The sequence below is a fragment of the Ctenopharyngodon idella genome, chromosome 13 (genome assembly GCF_019924925.1).
Source record: "Ctenopharyngodon idella isolate HZGC_01 chromosome 13, HZGC01, whole genome shotgun sequence".
Taxonomy (NCBI): domain Eukaryota; kingdom Metazoa; phylum Chordata; class Actinopteri; order Cypriniformes; family Xenocyprididae; genus Ctenopharyngodon; species Ctenopharyngodon idella.
The window spans coordinates 1,119,259-1,135,682 of NC_067232.1; the positions used below are offsets into that span (position 1 = coordinate 1,119,259).

General features: G+C 36.4%; 3 protein-coding genes across 7 annotated transcripts in view; 1 reads left to right on the forward strand and 2 right to left on the reverse strand.

The window, feature by feature from the left end:
- LOC127524736 (protein hinderin-like) overlaps window positions 1–7,074 on the reverse strand; it is a 23,487-nt gene extending 16,413 nt beyond the window's left edge. Inside the window, exons 1-5 of one of the 2 annotated variants that reach the window (XM_051916552.1) lie at window positions 6,881–7,074; window positions 6,359–6,394; window positions 6,004–6,242; window positions 5,203–5,303; window positions 4,953–5,068 (exon numbers count right to left, since the gene is read on the reverse strand). In XM_051916552.1, coding sequence (XP_051772512.1) covers window positions 4,953–5,068; window positions 5,203–5,303; window positions 6,004–6,242; window positions 6,359–6,394; window positions 6,881–6,935 — 547 coding nt within the window. In that variant the 5' untranslated portion in view covers window positions 6,936–7,074. The remainder of the gene's footprint in view (window positions 1–4,952; window positions 5,069–5,202; window positions 5,304–6,003; window positions 6,243–6,358; window positions 6,395–6,880) is intronic. The other variant, XM_051916553.1, reaches the window with a different exon arrangement.
- Window positions 6,881–15,324, reverse strand: aqp7 (aquaporin 7). Of its 4 annotated transcripts, none has more exons than XM_051916567.1 (6): window positions 15,076–15,324; window positions 13,268–13,394; window positions 13,053–13,190; window positions 12,820–12,938; window positions 12,512–12,729; window positions 6,881–7,148 (listed from the first exon to the last, which is right to left on the reverse strand). In XM_051916567.1, the coding sequence occupies exons 1-6, from the start codon at window positions 15,208–15,210 to the stop codon at window positions 7,130–7,132; spliced, it is 756 nt and encodes a 251-aa protein (XP_051772527.1). In that variant the 5' UTR covers window positions 15,211–15,324; the 3' UTR covers window positions 6,881–7,129. The 4 variants fall into 4 exon arrangements, with proteins under 4 accessions (XP_051772527.1, XP_051772524.1, XP_051772528.1 ...); XM_051916564.1 differs by lacking the exon at window positions 6,881–7,148 and adding an exon at window positions 11,178–11,416; XM_051916568.1 differs by lacking the exon at window positions 6,881–7,148 and adding an exon at window positions 11,178–11,416 and having other exon boundaries at window positions 15,069–15,289.
- On the forward strand, window positions 7,134–11,001 carry tpgs2 (tubulin polyglutamylase complex subunit 2). The gene is made up of 7 exons (XM_051916569.1): window positions 7,134–7,281; window positions 7,668–7,747; window positions 7,845–7,932; window positions 8,907–9,038; window positions 9,145–9,255; window positions 9,370–9,533; window positions 10,620–11,001. The coding sequence occupies exons 1-7, from the start codon at window positions 7,206–7,208 to the stop codon at window positions 10,839–10,841; spliced, it is 873 nt and encodes a 290-aa protein (XP_051772529.1). The 5' UTR covers window positions 7,134–7,205; the 3' UTR covers window positions 10,842–11,001.
- Window positions 15,325–16,424: the final 1,100 nt, after the last annotated feature.

A 16,424-nucleotide genomic window follows, 5' to 3' on the forward strand; every position in this document is an offset into this window, starting at 1 on the left:
GTATATCGGGACCGTAGCGTCTTTGTGAGCGCGCTTCGGATCTGTCAGTGAGCGCGAGTAAGATTGTTTTGTTTACATCAGCATGAGTTTGAAAATCACATTTCATTGTTTCAGACTCATGCCATTGAGAATTCGCTATGAATATTCTCAAAGTTGGAATGCTGCGATTTACAACAATACCGAACTTGTGCTGAGAGGAAGCGCCAGTCCTCCAGAAGCGAGCAGAGAAATACACACTTTTCATGGTCAAAGGAAAGGTACTCATCTCAAACACAAACATACAAATAAAGATACTTTTAGATGTTTAATTGCTATTTGGAGCATTGGGATTGCTTGACAAGGGCTTAATGAACTTGTTTTTGTGAAAACCTCAAATTCGACCAAAATTGACATTTTTCACTTGTTTTGCCTGTAGCTCGAAATTAGTCTGTGCGCATTCCGACTCATTTTGCCAGCACAGGTCACATTTTAGAATTATTTTTTGGGTATTTATTTACATATATTTGAGTAAATAAATGCAGCCTTGGTGAGCAAAAAGAGTATTTTTTGGAAAAACATTTTGAAAAAAAAAATCTTACCATCCAACGCCAAACTTTTAAACTGTAGTGTACACACGCAACCCACGTAAAGTCAGGTGACGCAAACATGAGTTTGACATCCTTGTTTCGCATGCTCAGGTCACAAAAAAAAAGCATAACCCAAACTGACTGTTGAGTCCTTGTTATAAATATGGGTGAAAATATCTTACCTAAATCCATCAGGTTTATTATTTCAGCTCATTCAAGTTCATTAGTCAACATCTGACTGTCTAAAATGAGAGGATACAAAGGGATATCAAATCCTGAGGTGCCAAAAAACAATGTCCTTTATGACAGCTGGATGTCAAACCTCTGTGTAATAGCAGGTATAAAATGAGTAACTGTTCAACAAGGACCCTTACCATAAATAGGCCTCTCATTTGTAATGAGAACAAAGAGCCTGTCTCATAGATAGAGCGCATCACACGCAGGCATCTACCTCAGAGCTGACGAGAGGCTTCTGATACTCCGATAGACAGGTTGGGCGTAAACACACATATTAATACATTAACAGAAGGGCGTGCGGGAACGCTCAGCGCCTGGTAATCTGGAGCGACTGGAGCGGGACTGATAAGATTCTCTCCCGCTTCCCGCCGTGCAGGCACCTCTGTTGGCTGCCGGCCAATCAGAGCTCATTCCGAGGGCCTACATCAGGAGAAAAGAAAGCTGCAGGCACGGTGTGTCTCCACCCCCATCCAAAAATACACAAAATCAGAGTTTGCATTCGATATTTCAGACAGGCGCTGTCAACATGATTCACTCCCCTGTCAGCCAGCGCAGAAATAAAATAATGAAATCCACCTCGAGATAGAACAAAATTGCGCCGAAGAGAATATTTTACGGGGCCTCTCGGCCGGATGGTCTGCGTGTGTAGGTTGAGATGTAAATCGATAGGAGGACAGTTCAACCGCACGCTTCGATTTAAATAACAGTGAAAATGACTCACCAAGCCACTGATGATTTGATTATTTATATATCATGAGACTTCATTTGCTGCGAGCATGTGGTTTATTACTTCCAATTATTAGTGTGTCTACAAAACTAATTGGTCATAAACAATATGCGAGCAGTGGGTTTGTGATTAAGTGGCATTTCTGTGAGGGCTTACGCCCCACCTAAGCTCATCCCGCCAGGATGCACGGATTCAGAACTAGTCAAACAAACTATTACAAAAGGACTTCTGCTCCTCTGATCCATCCGCAGCGTTCGGAAAAAGCGACCATGCAAACTTCAATAAGATTAATGATATTGATGAACGCATTCAACTTCTCCTTTGTGTCTTGCGTGCTTCTTGATGTAAATTCCTTGTGAAGAACAAAGATTGCGAGCTTCTCTGTAATAGAATCTACCACTCAGAGACGTGGTGTAGAATGCCAAAGACAGGCTTGAGAAAATTCTAATTTCATTCCGTACACGAGCTTCAAATTCTTCCTACGCTCAGAATGTAACTTTTTGTAATTTTTCCCGCCCCTCTTACAGAGATTTCCTCTTGATAGTCGCAATCCTGGCAGATGAGATGGAGACAATGCGAGCAATTATTCTACACAGACCCTCATAACAGTTTGTCTTTTTGCGTCCCACTTAACCTTTAAAGGGTTAGTTCACCCAAAAATGAAAATTATCCCATGATTTACTCACCCTCAAGCCATCCTAGGTGTATATGACTATCTTCTTTCAGACGAACACAATCTGAGATATATTTAAAAATATCCTGGCTCTTCCAAGCTTTAAAATGGTAGTGAATGGAGGGGAGCGTGATTTTGAAGCCCAAAAAAACGCATCCATCCATCATCAAAACAATCCATACAGCTCCAGGGGGTTAATAAAGGCCTTCTGAAACAAAGCGATGGGTTTTTGTAAGAAAAATATCCATGTTTACAACTACAGACGACCGTACGCATACTGCGCAATTTGACTTGCGCCACAAGAGTAACGTCTGACGCGATGTATGACGCAGGATTCAGGACCGGTGTTTTGTTTTGCTCTATCCTCTGCGCTTCCGCATTCATCATTGTGTCACGCGCTGGGTCAGGGGTTACTCTCCGCCGCAAACTGATGCGTACGACCGTCTGCCAGAAGCTAGTTATTATAGTTAATAAAGTTTTAAATATGGATATTTTTCTTACAAAAAACCCATTGCTTTACTTCAGAAGGCCTTTATTAAACCCCTGGAGCCGTATAGATTATTTTTATGATGGATGGAGGCATTTTTTTGGGCTTCAAAATCAGGCCCCCCATTCACTACCATTATAAAGCTTGGAAGAGCCAGGATATTTTTGAATACATCTCCGAATGTGTTCGTCTGAAAGAAGATAGTCATATACAACTACGATAGCGAGTAAATCATGGGATAATTTTCATTTTTGAGTGAACTATCCCTTTAAGAACAGCTCTGTTGGCCAGCATCTGTCTGATACCTTTAGAGACCGCCCTGTCTCCACAGGGGGCTTTCATAGAGTTTGTCTTGCTCTACAATCTCTTTTTAATGGAGTTTTGAATTTTAGTGGAAATGCCAGGCCGTGGAGCCAAAGTGCATTTAATTGAGTTGAGCTCGCCTAATTTCTGAGCTCGCCTGCCAAATCTGCAATTTAGCAGCCTGCGATTGCTCTTCGTATTTCACAGTGTTGGGCGAAACTGATGATTCGCCATGTCTTTTGACCAAAGCAAGATCACCAAAGCTGGCAGAGCCACAAGGAAAAAAAGGGAGCATCCGAACTGTGCAAAGTTTGTGATGTGCCAGTCGGATGACAGGTTGGCACGAGAAGAAACTCACGCTGTTCCCAGTGGTCATGTGATCAGTGCCAGCCCTTTCAATTTCAAACGAAAATTAAAAGCAGTTCAACCCAAACCAAGGACGGGTCTTATCCCTGAGCTCAAAAACTGGCATCTAAAATAGTAAATATTAAACATAACTCAGTGTGAATTCTCTTTGTCGTTTGTCTGTTGCATTTCACCCAATCATGCTGCAAATAAAGCCTACTTCATCTTCAACAAAAAGAGTAAATTTTAAAGTAGTCCAATGTGACACATAATGCCAAAGAAAGTGGATCCTCACCCTTTCAAGCACAAGTGTAATTCAAAAACCGTCTCAATGACGTCCTGTGGTTATATTGCCCCTACAGTAGTCACGACAAGGCTGAACATGAATCCAATGCTTAGACAACACTGCCCCCTGTCAGTCTAAAATACAAAACAGTCCTTCACTTTTTCCAAAGAGTGGACTGTGATTTGAGTCACCACATTGTGAATTACACTACCGTTCTAAAGTTTAGGGTCAGTAGGTTGTTTTGTTTCGTTTAAAGAAACTAATACTTTTGCATTAAACTGATCAAAAGTGACAAAGACATTTAATAATGTTAAAAAAGATTTCTATTTCAAATAAATGCTGTTACACTCACTAGTACTCACCCCCATGTCGTTCTAAACCTGTAATACCTTCCTTCATATTCTGAACACAAATTAAGATATTTTTTATGTAATCCGAGGGGTTTTTTTTATCTCCCATAGAAAGCAATGAAATTACCACATTCAAGTCACGTTGACTATTTTAACAATGTCTTTACTACTTCTCTGGACCTTGAATGCGGTAATTTCGTTGCTTTCTATGGGAGATTAAAAAAAACTCTTGGATTTTATTAAAAATATCTTAATTTGTGTTCTGAAGATGAAGGTCTTGAGGGTGAGTAATTAATGACAAATTTCATTTTTGGGTGAACTAACCCTTTAAGCAGCACAACTATTTTCAACATTAATAATAAGAGGAAAAGTTTCTTTAGCAGCAAATCAGCAAATTAGAATGATTTCTGAAGGATCATGTGACTGAAGTAATGATGCTGAAAATTCAGCTTTGCCATCACAGGAATTAATTACATTTTAAAATGTATTACAATAGAAAACAGTTATTTTAAATTAAAATAATATTTCACAATATTACTGTTTTTACTGTATTTTTGATCAAATAAATAAGCATAAGAGACTCCAAAACATTAAAAAATCTTACCGACCCAAGACTTTTGAGTTGTAGTGTATATATGAAATAATCTAAATTACTCACATAGCCAAAAAATGTCTATTCTGAATTAATATCACCAGTAAAGATGACAGCTGAGGATATGTTTAATATATAAATAATTTAACTATCAGCAAAAAATAAATATATTAAATCTAATATATGAAATAAAATCGTATACAGTGATATGATATTGGTCATAGCCACCACCACTAGATTAAACTAGGAAAATACCACTGATTGTTTGCCATTGAAATGTAATCAATGTTAATTTGTTGTGATTGATGACAGCATTTCATTTACATAAAAGCCTAAAACCTAAACTCTACAAGAGCATTCTTACTGTTTCTGTTGTAAAAGGATACTTTCTCTCTCTTGCACGATGTGTTGGTTTTGTTGCTCTAACTGTTGGATTTTTTTCTCAAAGGTTTCCTGTTCATCCCTGAGTTTCTGTACAGATTCCTCTTTTTCTTCACTCACTCTGAAAAGAAACAAACAAAATCGGATCCACTGCTGCTGTATCACCATGCACAGTAAATCACATTGGCTTGAGGTCTACTGTAATCATTCATTCAGTCTAAAAAGCATCAGATCACTATAATGAGAGGGCTTTACCTGGCCAGCTCCTCGATGAGATTGGCAATCCGACGCTTGTCCTCTGGGCAGAGATCCTTCAGCGATGGCTTACTTTTGGCTTGGGCAGCGCTGAAGAGAGTCTGCAATCCAGAACAGACACTTTCAATTTGATTGAACATCTATAAAACAAGAATTTCTGAAGATTTCATGTACAAATCAAATAAACAAACCTGGAGAGATTCTTTGTACATCCTAAAAAATAACCTTGTCAATTTATGACTGTCAAAGAGAATTAGATTTGCATTTGTTGAAGGTTTTTTTATGAAAAATTCCAGTTGTTTTTGTTAGCTTGTTTTTTAATTTGCGTGCCCTCATAATCTTTAGTCAAAATAACTTTCCCTCCGCCTTGCAATGACATCTCTTCTCTGATGACATGTTCACCGGCACAAGGGTGGGTCAACCTGTCACTCACATGACATTACAGTAATAGTAAACCACAATGATCCAATCAATTCCAGAATGACAAAATCACGTCCCACGCTACATTTTTTTCTGATTCAAAGCCATTTCACTCAGATATTTGTCACAAATCACAATAGGTAAAAAAAAATGATCACAACTTCCATTTAAAGCTTCTCTTTTGTTGACAACAGATTTATAAACGATTTTCATTTCAAATTTGGGATGAATGTTTGGTGAAATCCAACAAATTACCTATTTTGGATTTAAAAGGGCAATTTTCAGCTAAAGGTGATAGTTTCGCACCCCTGCAGACAACTGTGAAAAGTCAGAGGCATTTCACCACACAAACACTGTAAATATTAATAAATCAATGCTCACCTGGGTTGACGTGAGAGGAGGCAGGTCTGGTTCTGGTGCATGTGTAGTGCTTTTGGATTTGGCTACAGTAGAAGGCAGCTTCTGATCTGAAGCTTTTCCCGCCGCCATCTCAGCACTTTGCATTGCCAAATGCAATCCTGGTTTCTTGCCACTTTTATCCATGCTGCCAGCTCTCCTTTTTATCTTTCCCTCTTTATTATTTGTTGAACCAAACTTCAGACCGATGTTCCTGCTCATCCCTAAAAGACGATGGGAGTGACAGTTTTCAAATATTAAACATGAGGTGTCAGAATGATGAACAGGATATTTTAGTATGACAGTAACAGCCTAAAATTTTAAAATAGACAAGTCTCACCTGTAACAAAAACCATGGGCTGTTCTTCATCTGATTCTATGCAAGTTAAGAGAAACAACTATGCCTACCATAAAAATAAAAGAAGCCAAACAGTCTATAACAATACCGAAGAGAATAACATAAGATTACAGCAGCAGTACTCCAATCTATATGATAAAAATGCAGTTATGTGCTGTATACAATAACTGTAGTTGCATGCATTTTACTGTAGTATTGTATAGTATTGTTCTACGTTCACTGCAGTCTATGTGTCTTTTCAATAATATAACTTCATAAAAATATATATATATTCAGAACAGTACATGTATAGTTCCGTATACGTCAACTGCGGATTTGTGTAGTGTGTAAACTAGAGTCCGGTTAAGCTGACAATGAAAATCCGCTAATAAGTTATTAGCCTCCCTTCTCTCATCATACACACCGACCACTGACCACAGTTAACCTTTATGCTTGTTAAACCAAAATAATATAACTAATTTAAACAGACTCATCGAACAAAAACACGAATAAATGTAAGGATACTGTCATGAATCCAGTAGAATCCACTGCCATTTGCTCCCTCAGCAACAGACGCCATACTGAAACAACCGCCACTTCCAGATTACGTGCAGGAGCTCCTCCTATTTTTCAACGCTGGTGCGTGTGATTGGCTGACATTAACTTGCTGCGCCCGCCCATCCAGGATACTATTGGTCAAATCACTCGTCTCTCATTTTCTTAGCCAATAGGAGTGCAGAACTGCAATGTTTTGGTTCTGCGTGCTTGGTAACCTCAGCATCCGTCTGTGTGACTGCAGCAAAGAATAAATGGCATAGAAGTATATAGATGCTTTTTGTGTTATTTTGGAATGGAGGAGGTGAAGGATGACAAGACATACAAGGGGTTTGTGGATAGACTCACCCTCGGTATTACTCGGGTTTTGGGTGAGTGAACGATGTTTAATATAAATAATTATAGACCGCATCCTACAATAGGCTTCATGCCCTGCTGAGGAAAATGTCGTAGCTAGCTGTTCTCCCGGGCTGGTCTGGTTTTGGAGTTCCTTTTAGGTGATCAGGCTGGGAGGCCAGCTGACGACCAGCTTGGCCAGACTGGGAGACCATCTTAAACCTGCTAAGAACAACAAAGCAGCTTAGGGTGATTTAATATGTCTGTTTTGTTGTGTGTGTGTGTCTGTGTTTTCCATCAGGATTGCTAAGCACTAATGCAAACCAAGTCAATTATCAATTAATCTTATTAAATGAGTTTTTAATTGTTATTACATATGCATTTATGTGCATTATTCGTTTGCATATTTTCTGCTTGACAGAGAACCTCCCTGGTGTGCTGGATGTACGATTTGCAGAGAAAGCTCCTGCAGAAAAGAGATGCCTTCTCTCTTGGGAGCAGGTATGGTATTTCAAATATAACAAAGAATATTCTCAAAGCAGAACTTTGATGTGGGTATGTTTATATTAGGTGTGTTTTTTTCCTGTGTGTTCTCCAGAAAAACAACTGTGCTTTGCCAGAAGATCTCCGAGATTTCTATCTCACAACAGATGGCTTTATGCTTGCCTGGAACTCCAAGCTGGAAAGTGAGCACCCTGAAACATGCACTCATCTCTTAATGATGCCACTATAATGATGCCTTAAATTTAGCCCTATTAGCCCTGCTTTTTCAGATCTGATCAGCGTTTTACTTATTTGACCACATCATTATACATGCACATAATTTTTTTGATTCCATCAGTAGTGGTCTTTGCTATATTTCACCCATTTCACTTGAAATGGACCTCGCAACAGAAGGGGCATCCATTTGCGCTCTGCCATCACGCAGCGCACACACACCATGATCGTATATTAACAGTGGCTTGGGGCAAAAATGCCACCAAAATTAACAAACATACTTCAAAAAACCAAGATATAGTGCAAAAAAAGTGTCCGTATGAGTTCTTTTAATAATTATAAGCAATATCACACAGGCAAAAGTGCTTTTTTTTTATGAATGTCAGCACGTTTGCAAATGTGATATTGATTTTATACAACAATTCAATAAACAGTAAGTTAATAGGCTATTAGGTGACTTACATTTTAGACACAATATTGTCAATATATTCTTTTTTTTCTCTATTTTCCCAATGAAAATATTTCCAAACAGTAGAGCACAGTTTCACTTTCATTACTGAATGAATCCGCGTTTTTGAACAAATCGGTTGACTGAATGATTCAATGACTAACTCATTAAGACACTGATTTGCTGCCACCTACTGGCGGTTTTAGTATCATTTCATTTTAGCTGAGGGACTGAGGGATGAAGATTGAATGCTGTTTTTGTTTACGGTCATGATTGTAACAATAGTTCTGGTTAAAGAGATAGAACGCATTTATAAATAGACTATTAAGAGCGAAATATTAGATAACATTGTAAATATAACAGAGATAAAGTAATTGCAGTCAAATTCAATACGAGGGGGGCCTCTGAATTGCAAATGCCGCCTCTGGATTCCGCATTATGGTTACGCTTTTATTCAAAAAGAACTAATAAGTATATATCTTTTGTGTTTTACAGATGAAGTGGTTCAAGTGGGATGTATGGTGATAAACAGTGTTGCTCAGCTACGCCCCCTGATTCAGTCAAATGTATATTCCCTCCCCAATGCACCTACGTTAGCTGATCTTGACTTCGATGATGACTTAGAGGGTGAGATTTTCTTTCATCTTTAGGCATTTTTAGCATCATTTCATTGCATGCAAATTTGCATGAATTATATATCCAGATGTATTTGAGAGTCATTTCTCTTTTTTAGAATCTGATGGCCCTGTACAACCTCATTTTGATTCTCGTAGTCGCATATTTGAGCTGGATCCTTGCAATAGTAATGGCAAAGTCTGCCTTGTTTACAAGAGCTGCATTCCAGGTGATTATGCATCCCACACTTAATCCTGAAGGAAATAAAGAGATAGCATACAAAAAAGTTAACATAATTTTAATCTACCATCTGGCCCTGTGTCTGCTGGTCCATTCTGTGTAGGTGTAATGGCCCAGCAGTGTGAGGTGTGGTTCTTGGACCGATCACTTTTCTGGCACTATCTCACCCCTTCCTTCACTGCCTACTACCGACTTATGATCACTCATTTGGGGCTGCCGGAGTGGCAGTATAATTTCACTCCGTATGGCCCCAGCCCACAAGCTAAGGTCAGCATTATCTATTCAGTTCTATCACATTAAGAATATTGAAATTATTGTAAAATTGTTTTTTTTTTCTACACAAAATAATTTTAAAACATTTATATTTTTATATATGTTTTACACATTTATATTTGGTGGCAGATACAGTATGTATGGATACAAAATTTTGATATTTTTTTTTTCACATCCAAAACACATTAAATTAAAGGAGATATTTGTATTTTTTTCTGTTAAAATACTTAATTGCCTTTAGCTTCCTTATTTTATTCTGGATAATTTATTTAATATACACAAACAAGTATAAAGTAACAATCACTTTATTGACTTTAAATGGCCTGTTTTAAATACATTTGAAGGCCTCTTTGTAATACACTACCGCTTGTAGTAAAAGTTTGGGTTTGATAAGATTTTTTATTGTTTTTGAGAGAACTCTCTTATGCTCACAGCTCACAAATGCTGAATTTTTGGATCAAATCGACAGTAAAACAGTAATATAGTGAAAGTTTATTACAATTTAAAATAACTTTATTTATTCCAGTGATGGAAAAGCATCATTACGCCAGTCTTCAGTGTCACATGATCCTTCAGAAATCATTCTAATATGCTGATTTGCTGCTCAAAAACATTTATTATTTTCAATATTGAAAACAGTTGCTTCCTAATGTTTTGTTCAATATTTTTTGTGAAAACTCTGAAAAGAACAGCATTTATTTGAAATATAAATCACTTTTTATCATTTTCTTAAGATTTATTTTTGGCATTTTTGCCTTTATTATGACAAGATAGTAAGTTGACAGGAAGCAAAGTTGGAGAGAGAGAGGGGGCGTCAGGATCGGGAAAGGTCCATGAGCCGAGACTCGAAGTCAGGACGCCTGAAGCGCAACTGCGCTATATGTTGTCATTCTGCCCACGAGGCTATTGGCACCGACCACTTTTTATTAATTTTAATGTGTCCTTTATAAGTATTAATTTCGTTGAAAAAAAAAAAATTTATGAGCCCAAACTTTTGAACGGTAGTGTATGTTCACAGTTTCATTATGTAATCAACTGATACAAAGCAACTTTAAGTTCTCCATTGCTTTCTTGACACAGCAATGGGCTGCTCTCTACCAACCCCTGACGTTCTATGGTGATCTCCATCTTGATACATCCAGTGAACCTTTACTGAACAAGCTGGACCCAGCCAAGGCGTTCCGCGGCAAGGCCAAGCCACCCACTCCCAAGAAGAAGCAGCCAGCACAGGTCCCAGCGAGCGGCGGAAGTACAGCTAAAGGACAGGGGGCCTCGGGGAGACACAGCGTGACTAAACGATGACCCCGCTGTCCCAACAAATGCCCATTGACTGTTCTCATACAGGCATGTTGACTGTTCTTTTGGCTAATGCTGGGCATTTATCCTGATTTAAGCAGTTTAATTTCATCTTTTGATGCCCATAAGTCTGTGTGCAAAAAATGTATTAAAGATCAAACATGGACATGGAGTCCTGAGATTCTTCAATAGCTTATTCCTCTATAATTCATAAGGTGGTAGTACACCGTGGACTGAGAAAGTTGGCCTGAGAAATTCACCCCATAGCCTTTTTGACTGGTATCCGTGTCTCATGTTATTCCTGGAAACATCCCAGCTGCACTCGGTGGAAATTGCACTTTCCTTATTTGGTCCCTGAACCATTCTTTGTCCTTAACTTAAGCAGGTCTCACACAGATATCTCTGTAGTGCTATTCTTGTACTTTTCCAGAGGAACACATTCAGGATCTTCTGTAGACTGTGTCTTAGTGCTCTTAAGATCAGGGTGGTGTAGCTCTACAAATGCTTTGTAGATTAAAGCCCCAGTCACTCCACCAATAAAGGGGGCTACCAAGGGTACCCACCACCATCCATTGCCTGCCCTGGAAATAAATTAAGTCATTACATTTAATCAAATTAAACTGTATTGTTAGTGTAATTTACACTTCCAAATTAAATAATAAATAAAAATGTAATATTTTTTGCATTGTTATTTGTTGTTTTTAATAAATAATATTTTATAATAATATATTATTTTATATTTTCATGTATTTTTTATTTAATTGGATTATTTTAAAATATTGATTATTACTTATTATTAAATCAAGTTCTTAAATAAAATAATTTTACATAGTTTTACATTTTTACAGTCTCAGCAAATTCAGGCATACCAGTTAAAAAAAAAAAAAATTTCTTGTTACAGATCTGATCTGATAATTGTGATGTTTCCTATTGTCAACTTTTTAGCAAAATCGCAATGGATGTTTCAAGCATTAATCATTATATGATTAAATAATAATGTAATATATATTATGTCTACATTATTTGAATAACTAAATATTATTTTAATAAACATTTATGTAAACATAATACATTATTATTAATAATATTAAATAAAGTACCTGTGTAAAATAACTTACATTTTACAGTGATGGTAAACCATGCACCAAGTTCAGGTCAGGCATACAACTCAAAATATTTTCCTGTTACAGATCTGATATGATAATTACGGAGCCCCTAAAGGGACATGGGGATGGAAAAAAAAAACATGAGATGGAAGGAAAAATTATATGTCAGTGCTTATGCATTCTCTCAAGAAACTTTGCATTCGCTCGCAAAATGTTTGCTTTCCCCTGAGAAACTGTGCATTTTTCTTAGGGGAATGCAAAAATTTTTTTTGCGAGGGAACACAAAGGTTTTGCGAGCGAATGCAAAGTTTCTCGGGGGAACACAAAACTTTTGCGAGTGAACTCAAAAGCATTGAAATATTTTTTTTCCTCCCATCTCATATTTTTTCCATCACCTTGTCCCTTTAGGGGCTCTGAAGATAATTGTGACTAACTTAAGCAAAAACAAAAACAATGGATGCACATCAAGAATTCAGACCACACAGGGTTATCGTGGCTGAAAATGTGGGAAATGTTACAAATCATTAACCTTGATCCTTTATAGCTTGATTTTAGATTATATTTAATTACCTGAAAACCTCCATGCCCCATCCTGCCATCAGTGTGAAGACTCTTGGCCCCAGGTCTCGGGTGGGATTGATAGCATAGCCGCTGTTGCTCCCCAGAGAGACACCAATGAGCAGCACCACGAGCCCCACTCCCACAGGCTCACCTCCTGCCACAACCGGCTGGTTTCTCTGGTCTGACAGAGCCATCAGACACAGCAACAGCATGGCGGTGCCCAGAACCTGATTCAGAGATATTAAAATAACTTCCTCTAAATGTGCTTAATGGGTACAGTCGAGCCATTTTTTTGCACATTGTTCATTTTGAAATACCTGGTCGAAGAATCCAGTGTAGATTGAGATGTAAGGTGCTGGATATGTGGCAAAGATCCCAGCTGTTGCTTTGGGGCCAGACACAGTGAAATTGCCCCCACAGTAATGATGTATAGCATCTATAAAGCACAGTACAGATGTGAGCAAAGAAACCTTGTGGCAGTTTATATGACCTACTCCAACACTCCAAGAACAAAAATAACTCCTGAAGAAGAAGATGAGTATTTGCTCACCGTAATAAAGTGAAAAAATGGTCCCAGCAGCAAGGAAGGAACCCAGAAACTGGGCTAAGACATATAATGGCAGCATCTTCCAGCGTAAACGGCCAAACACGCACATTGTGAATGAAACAGCTGCATTCATATGAGCTCCTATGTGATAGAGTCAAACATACTGCATTATTAATTGTCATTAAGGAGAGCTTTGACTTGGTGTTTGAGGGTCTCACCTGACACTTTTCCACCAATGTGCACACCCATAGCCACACTCAGCCCAAAGCCTACATTTATGCTGAGGTACTCTCCAAAAAATCCATTTCCTGTGACCACTTGTGCAACACAGCCAAGGCCGAAAACCTGGAATTCAAAAACAGTCTGTCAGAGAAACTAAACATTGATGATGTGCAGCAGGACATAATAGGAAAATAAACCCTGATTCAAGGCTTATTTCATGGCTACTTATCAGATAAAAAATTAAATTGACATAAAATGTTGATTTTAGGTCTACTTGGAGACTGCATTGAGACAGAAACAGAGTTATTATTGTTAACTAAAAATGGAAGTAAAACTATTAACTCTCTGGTGCTGTTCGCATGGCAGTCGACAATCCCTGATTTTTTTTCAATTAAATAAATGTACTATATTTCAGTTTGATAATGTTTTTTATTTAATATTTTGTATTTTTAGGGGATTTTATGGTACTAAATTATATTTATGGAATAGTTATTATCCTACCTGTTTATCCATTTTTTAACATAGACCTGAAAATGAAATTTCCAAATTTAACTGTCATAAACTTAAATTCTTTGGAGCACAAACTTAAGTTTGGTATCTTTTTTAAAGATGACACTTGGCAGATTATTGCAATTTTAAATGAAATATATATTTTCCAAAACTTGTTTTACTCCAAAACTGTAAGGAAATCAAAGCCATAAATCTAAACAAGTTGTGCTCAAAATTTGAGCTTGATATCTCCAAAAATGAGCTTTCAGTAAGATTTTGTTTGGGCGCAGTACCAAATGTTTCCACTAGATGAAATTCGCTTCCCATTTATTTTTCAGTGCGTGAACAATACAATAAACTACGCAAAAAATAAGAAATGTTGCCTTGGAAACTATCTGAAATAAGTTTAAGTTAAAGCACTAAAATTACTAAATGAAAATAAATTAAAACTAAAACTGAACCTAAACTAAAACCAAAATAAACATTTACACATTACAATAAGGTTTCATTAGTTAACTACATTAGTTAACATGAACTAACAATGAACAGTACTTATACAGCATTTCTTAATCTTAGTTATTGTTAATCTAAACCATTTTTAAGATAACATTAACATTAGTTAATGCACTGTGAACTGACATGAACATTTGCATTAACTAACATTGATAAAGGTTAAAATTGTTAGTTCATGTTAGTTAATATTTCCTAATGTTAACAAATGACACCTTATTGTAAAGTGTTACCAAATAAATTATAGCTGAATAGTAATATTTAAAATTAAAAAAAAAAAAAAATGACAAAAACACATAACAAAATAACTAAAAATTAAAATGAAAACTGAAAATATAAAAACAAAAGCTAATTCAAAATATTAATAAAACTATAATAGTATATAAATAATACTAAAAAAACATTGGACTGAATGTAGGTTTGTTTCCTTAAATGACTGGTCAGTTAGCATTTATTGGCCAAATTTTTGCATTTGACATGGTCACATTGAGTTTCACCTGATAATGGAAAAAAGTATGTCCAATCTCTCTAAAAATAGAAAGTATGTAGCACATGGTCTGACTCCTATCAGACTATACTGACCACTTGTGCATCTGTTGGCATGTGATCCAAAGCATTACAATGACAAGTACAAAGACATCGTGAATGAATGAATAAAACAATGAAAGAAATCATCAGTAAAATACTCCACAGTAAAATTATATTAACCGTTTTCCAAGCTTGACATCGTCATGATTATTCAAGTCTTTATGCAATGAAATGAGCCACTATTAAGCAGCATAATGAATTCTCACAAACCTCTTACCATCATGATGAATGTGCAGAGGGTCTCTGCCAGGACCACTCGAATGCTTTCATTCTTGATCTTCAACATGGAGACCACAGTAGGTGCCATATGGCCTTGAATACCGTCCTCCATTATGGTGACTTCCTGTTTCATTTCCTTGCTCTTTTTCTGCAATATTCTCCCTCAGTTTTGCTAATTCAGGCTCTTTGAATGGCTGTCATTGGGATTTGTACTGTAGTGTTTGTCAGTTTGTCAGCAATGTCTATTTATATGAAGTCTTTGCCCCTCCCCGTTACCCACGCATGACAGGAAGCACACACTGACAGCAGTATCACGAGTTATTTTCAAATGTTACATCAGTTCCAATTACAGATAAGACAATCCTGCAATATATCATATATATGAACTGATATATATGTTCTTACAGTAAAACTAATAATTCACTTGTAATTTAACCTCACGCATGTGTATGCGTTTACACAAACTGTGATTTTACACACATGTAATTTGACACACATGATTTTTCACAGTTGTACTGATACAAAGTCTCAGCTTTAAATAAAACCATATAGTTATATAGTTTTACGTGATTTCTGTAGCTACTATTAATAAACTTGAACAATCAAATAATTCAATAAATAAGTAATTCTTTGCACTCTGTACTCTCATACGCTATCATCTGTATATACCAAAGGTTTGTGCTTGTTATAAAGATAGTTTATCCCTTACTGATTTGTATTGAGGAATGTAGGAACTAGAGGGAAGAGATAAACAGCTAATAGCTGACCAATGTACAACCCAATAGTGTAGGTCTATGTGAATATATATATATATATATATATATATATATATATATATATTCAGTCAAACCAAAATTTATTCAGACACCTTGAACATTTCATTCATTAATTCAGTTTATTCACTATAGTTTAAAAAAAAATGGTAATAAAATATGACAAGATCTCAGAGTTAAACTGTGTCAGAAAAAAATAATCTTAATTATGTCAGATAACACTTAAGCAAAACATGGTCAGGTCAAAGTGTCTGAATAATTTTTGGTTCCAAATTTGTATCAATTTTACTAGTATTCCACTGTATGAAGAATTTTTGGGTATAATATGTCACAGTTTACTTTATTTTGCTATCCTCACTTACATAAATAAACTATAGTGTCCTGCACCCACTAGTAGACATATATCAAAAATATCAAAAATGTCTGAATAATTTTTGGTTTGACTATATATATATATATATATATATATATATATATATATATATATATACACACACACACACTATATATATATATATATATATATATATATATATATATACAGGTGCTGGTCATATAATTAGAATATCAACAA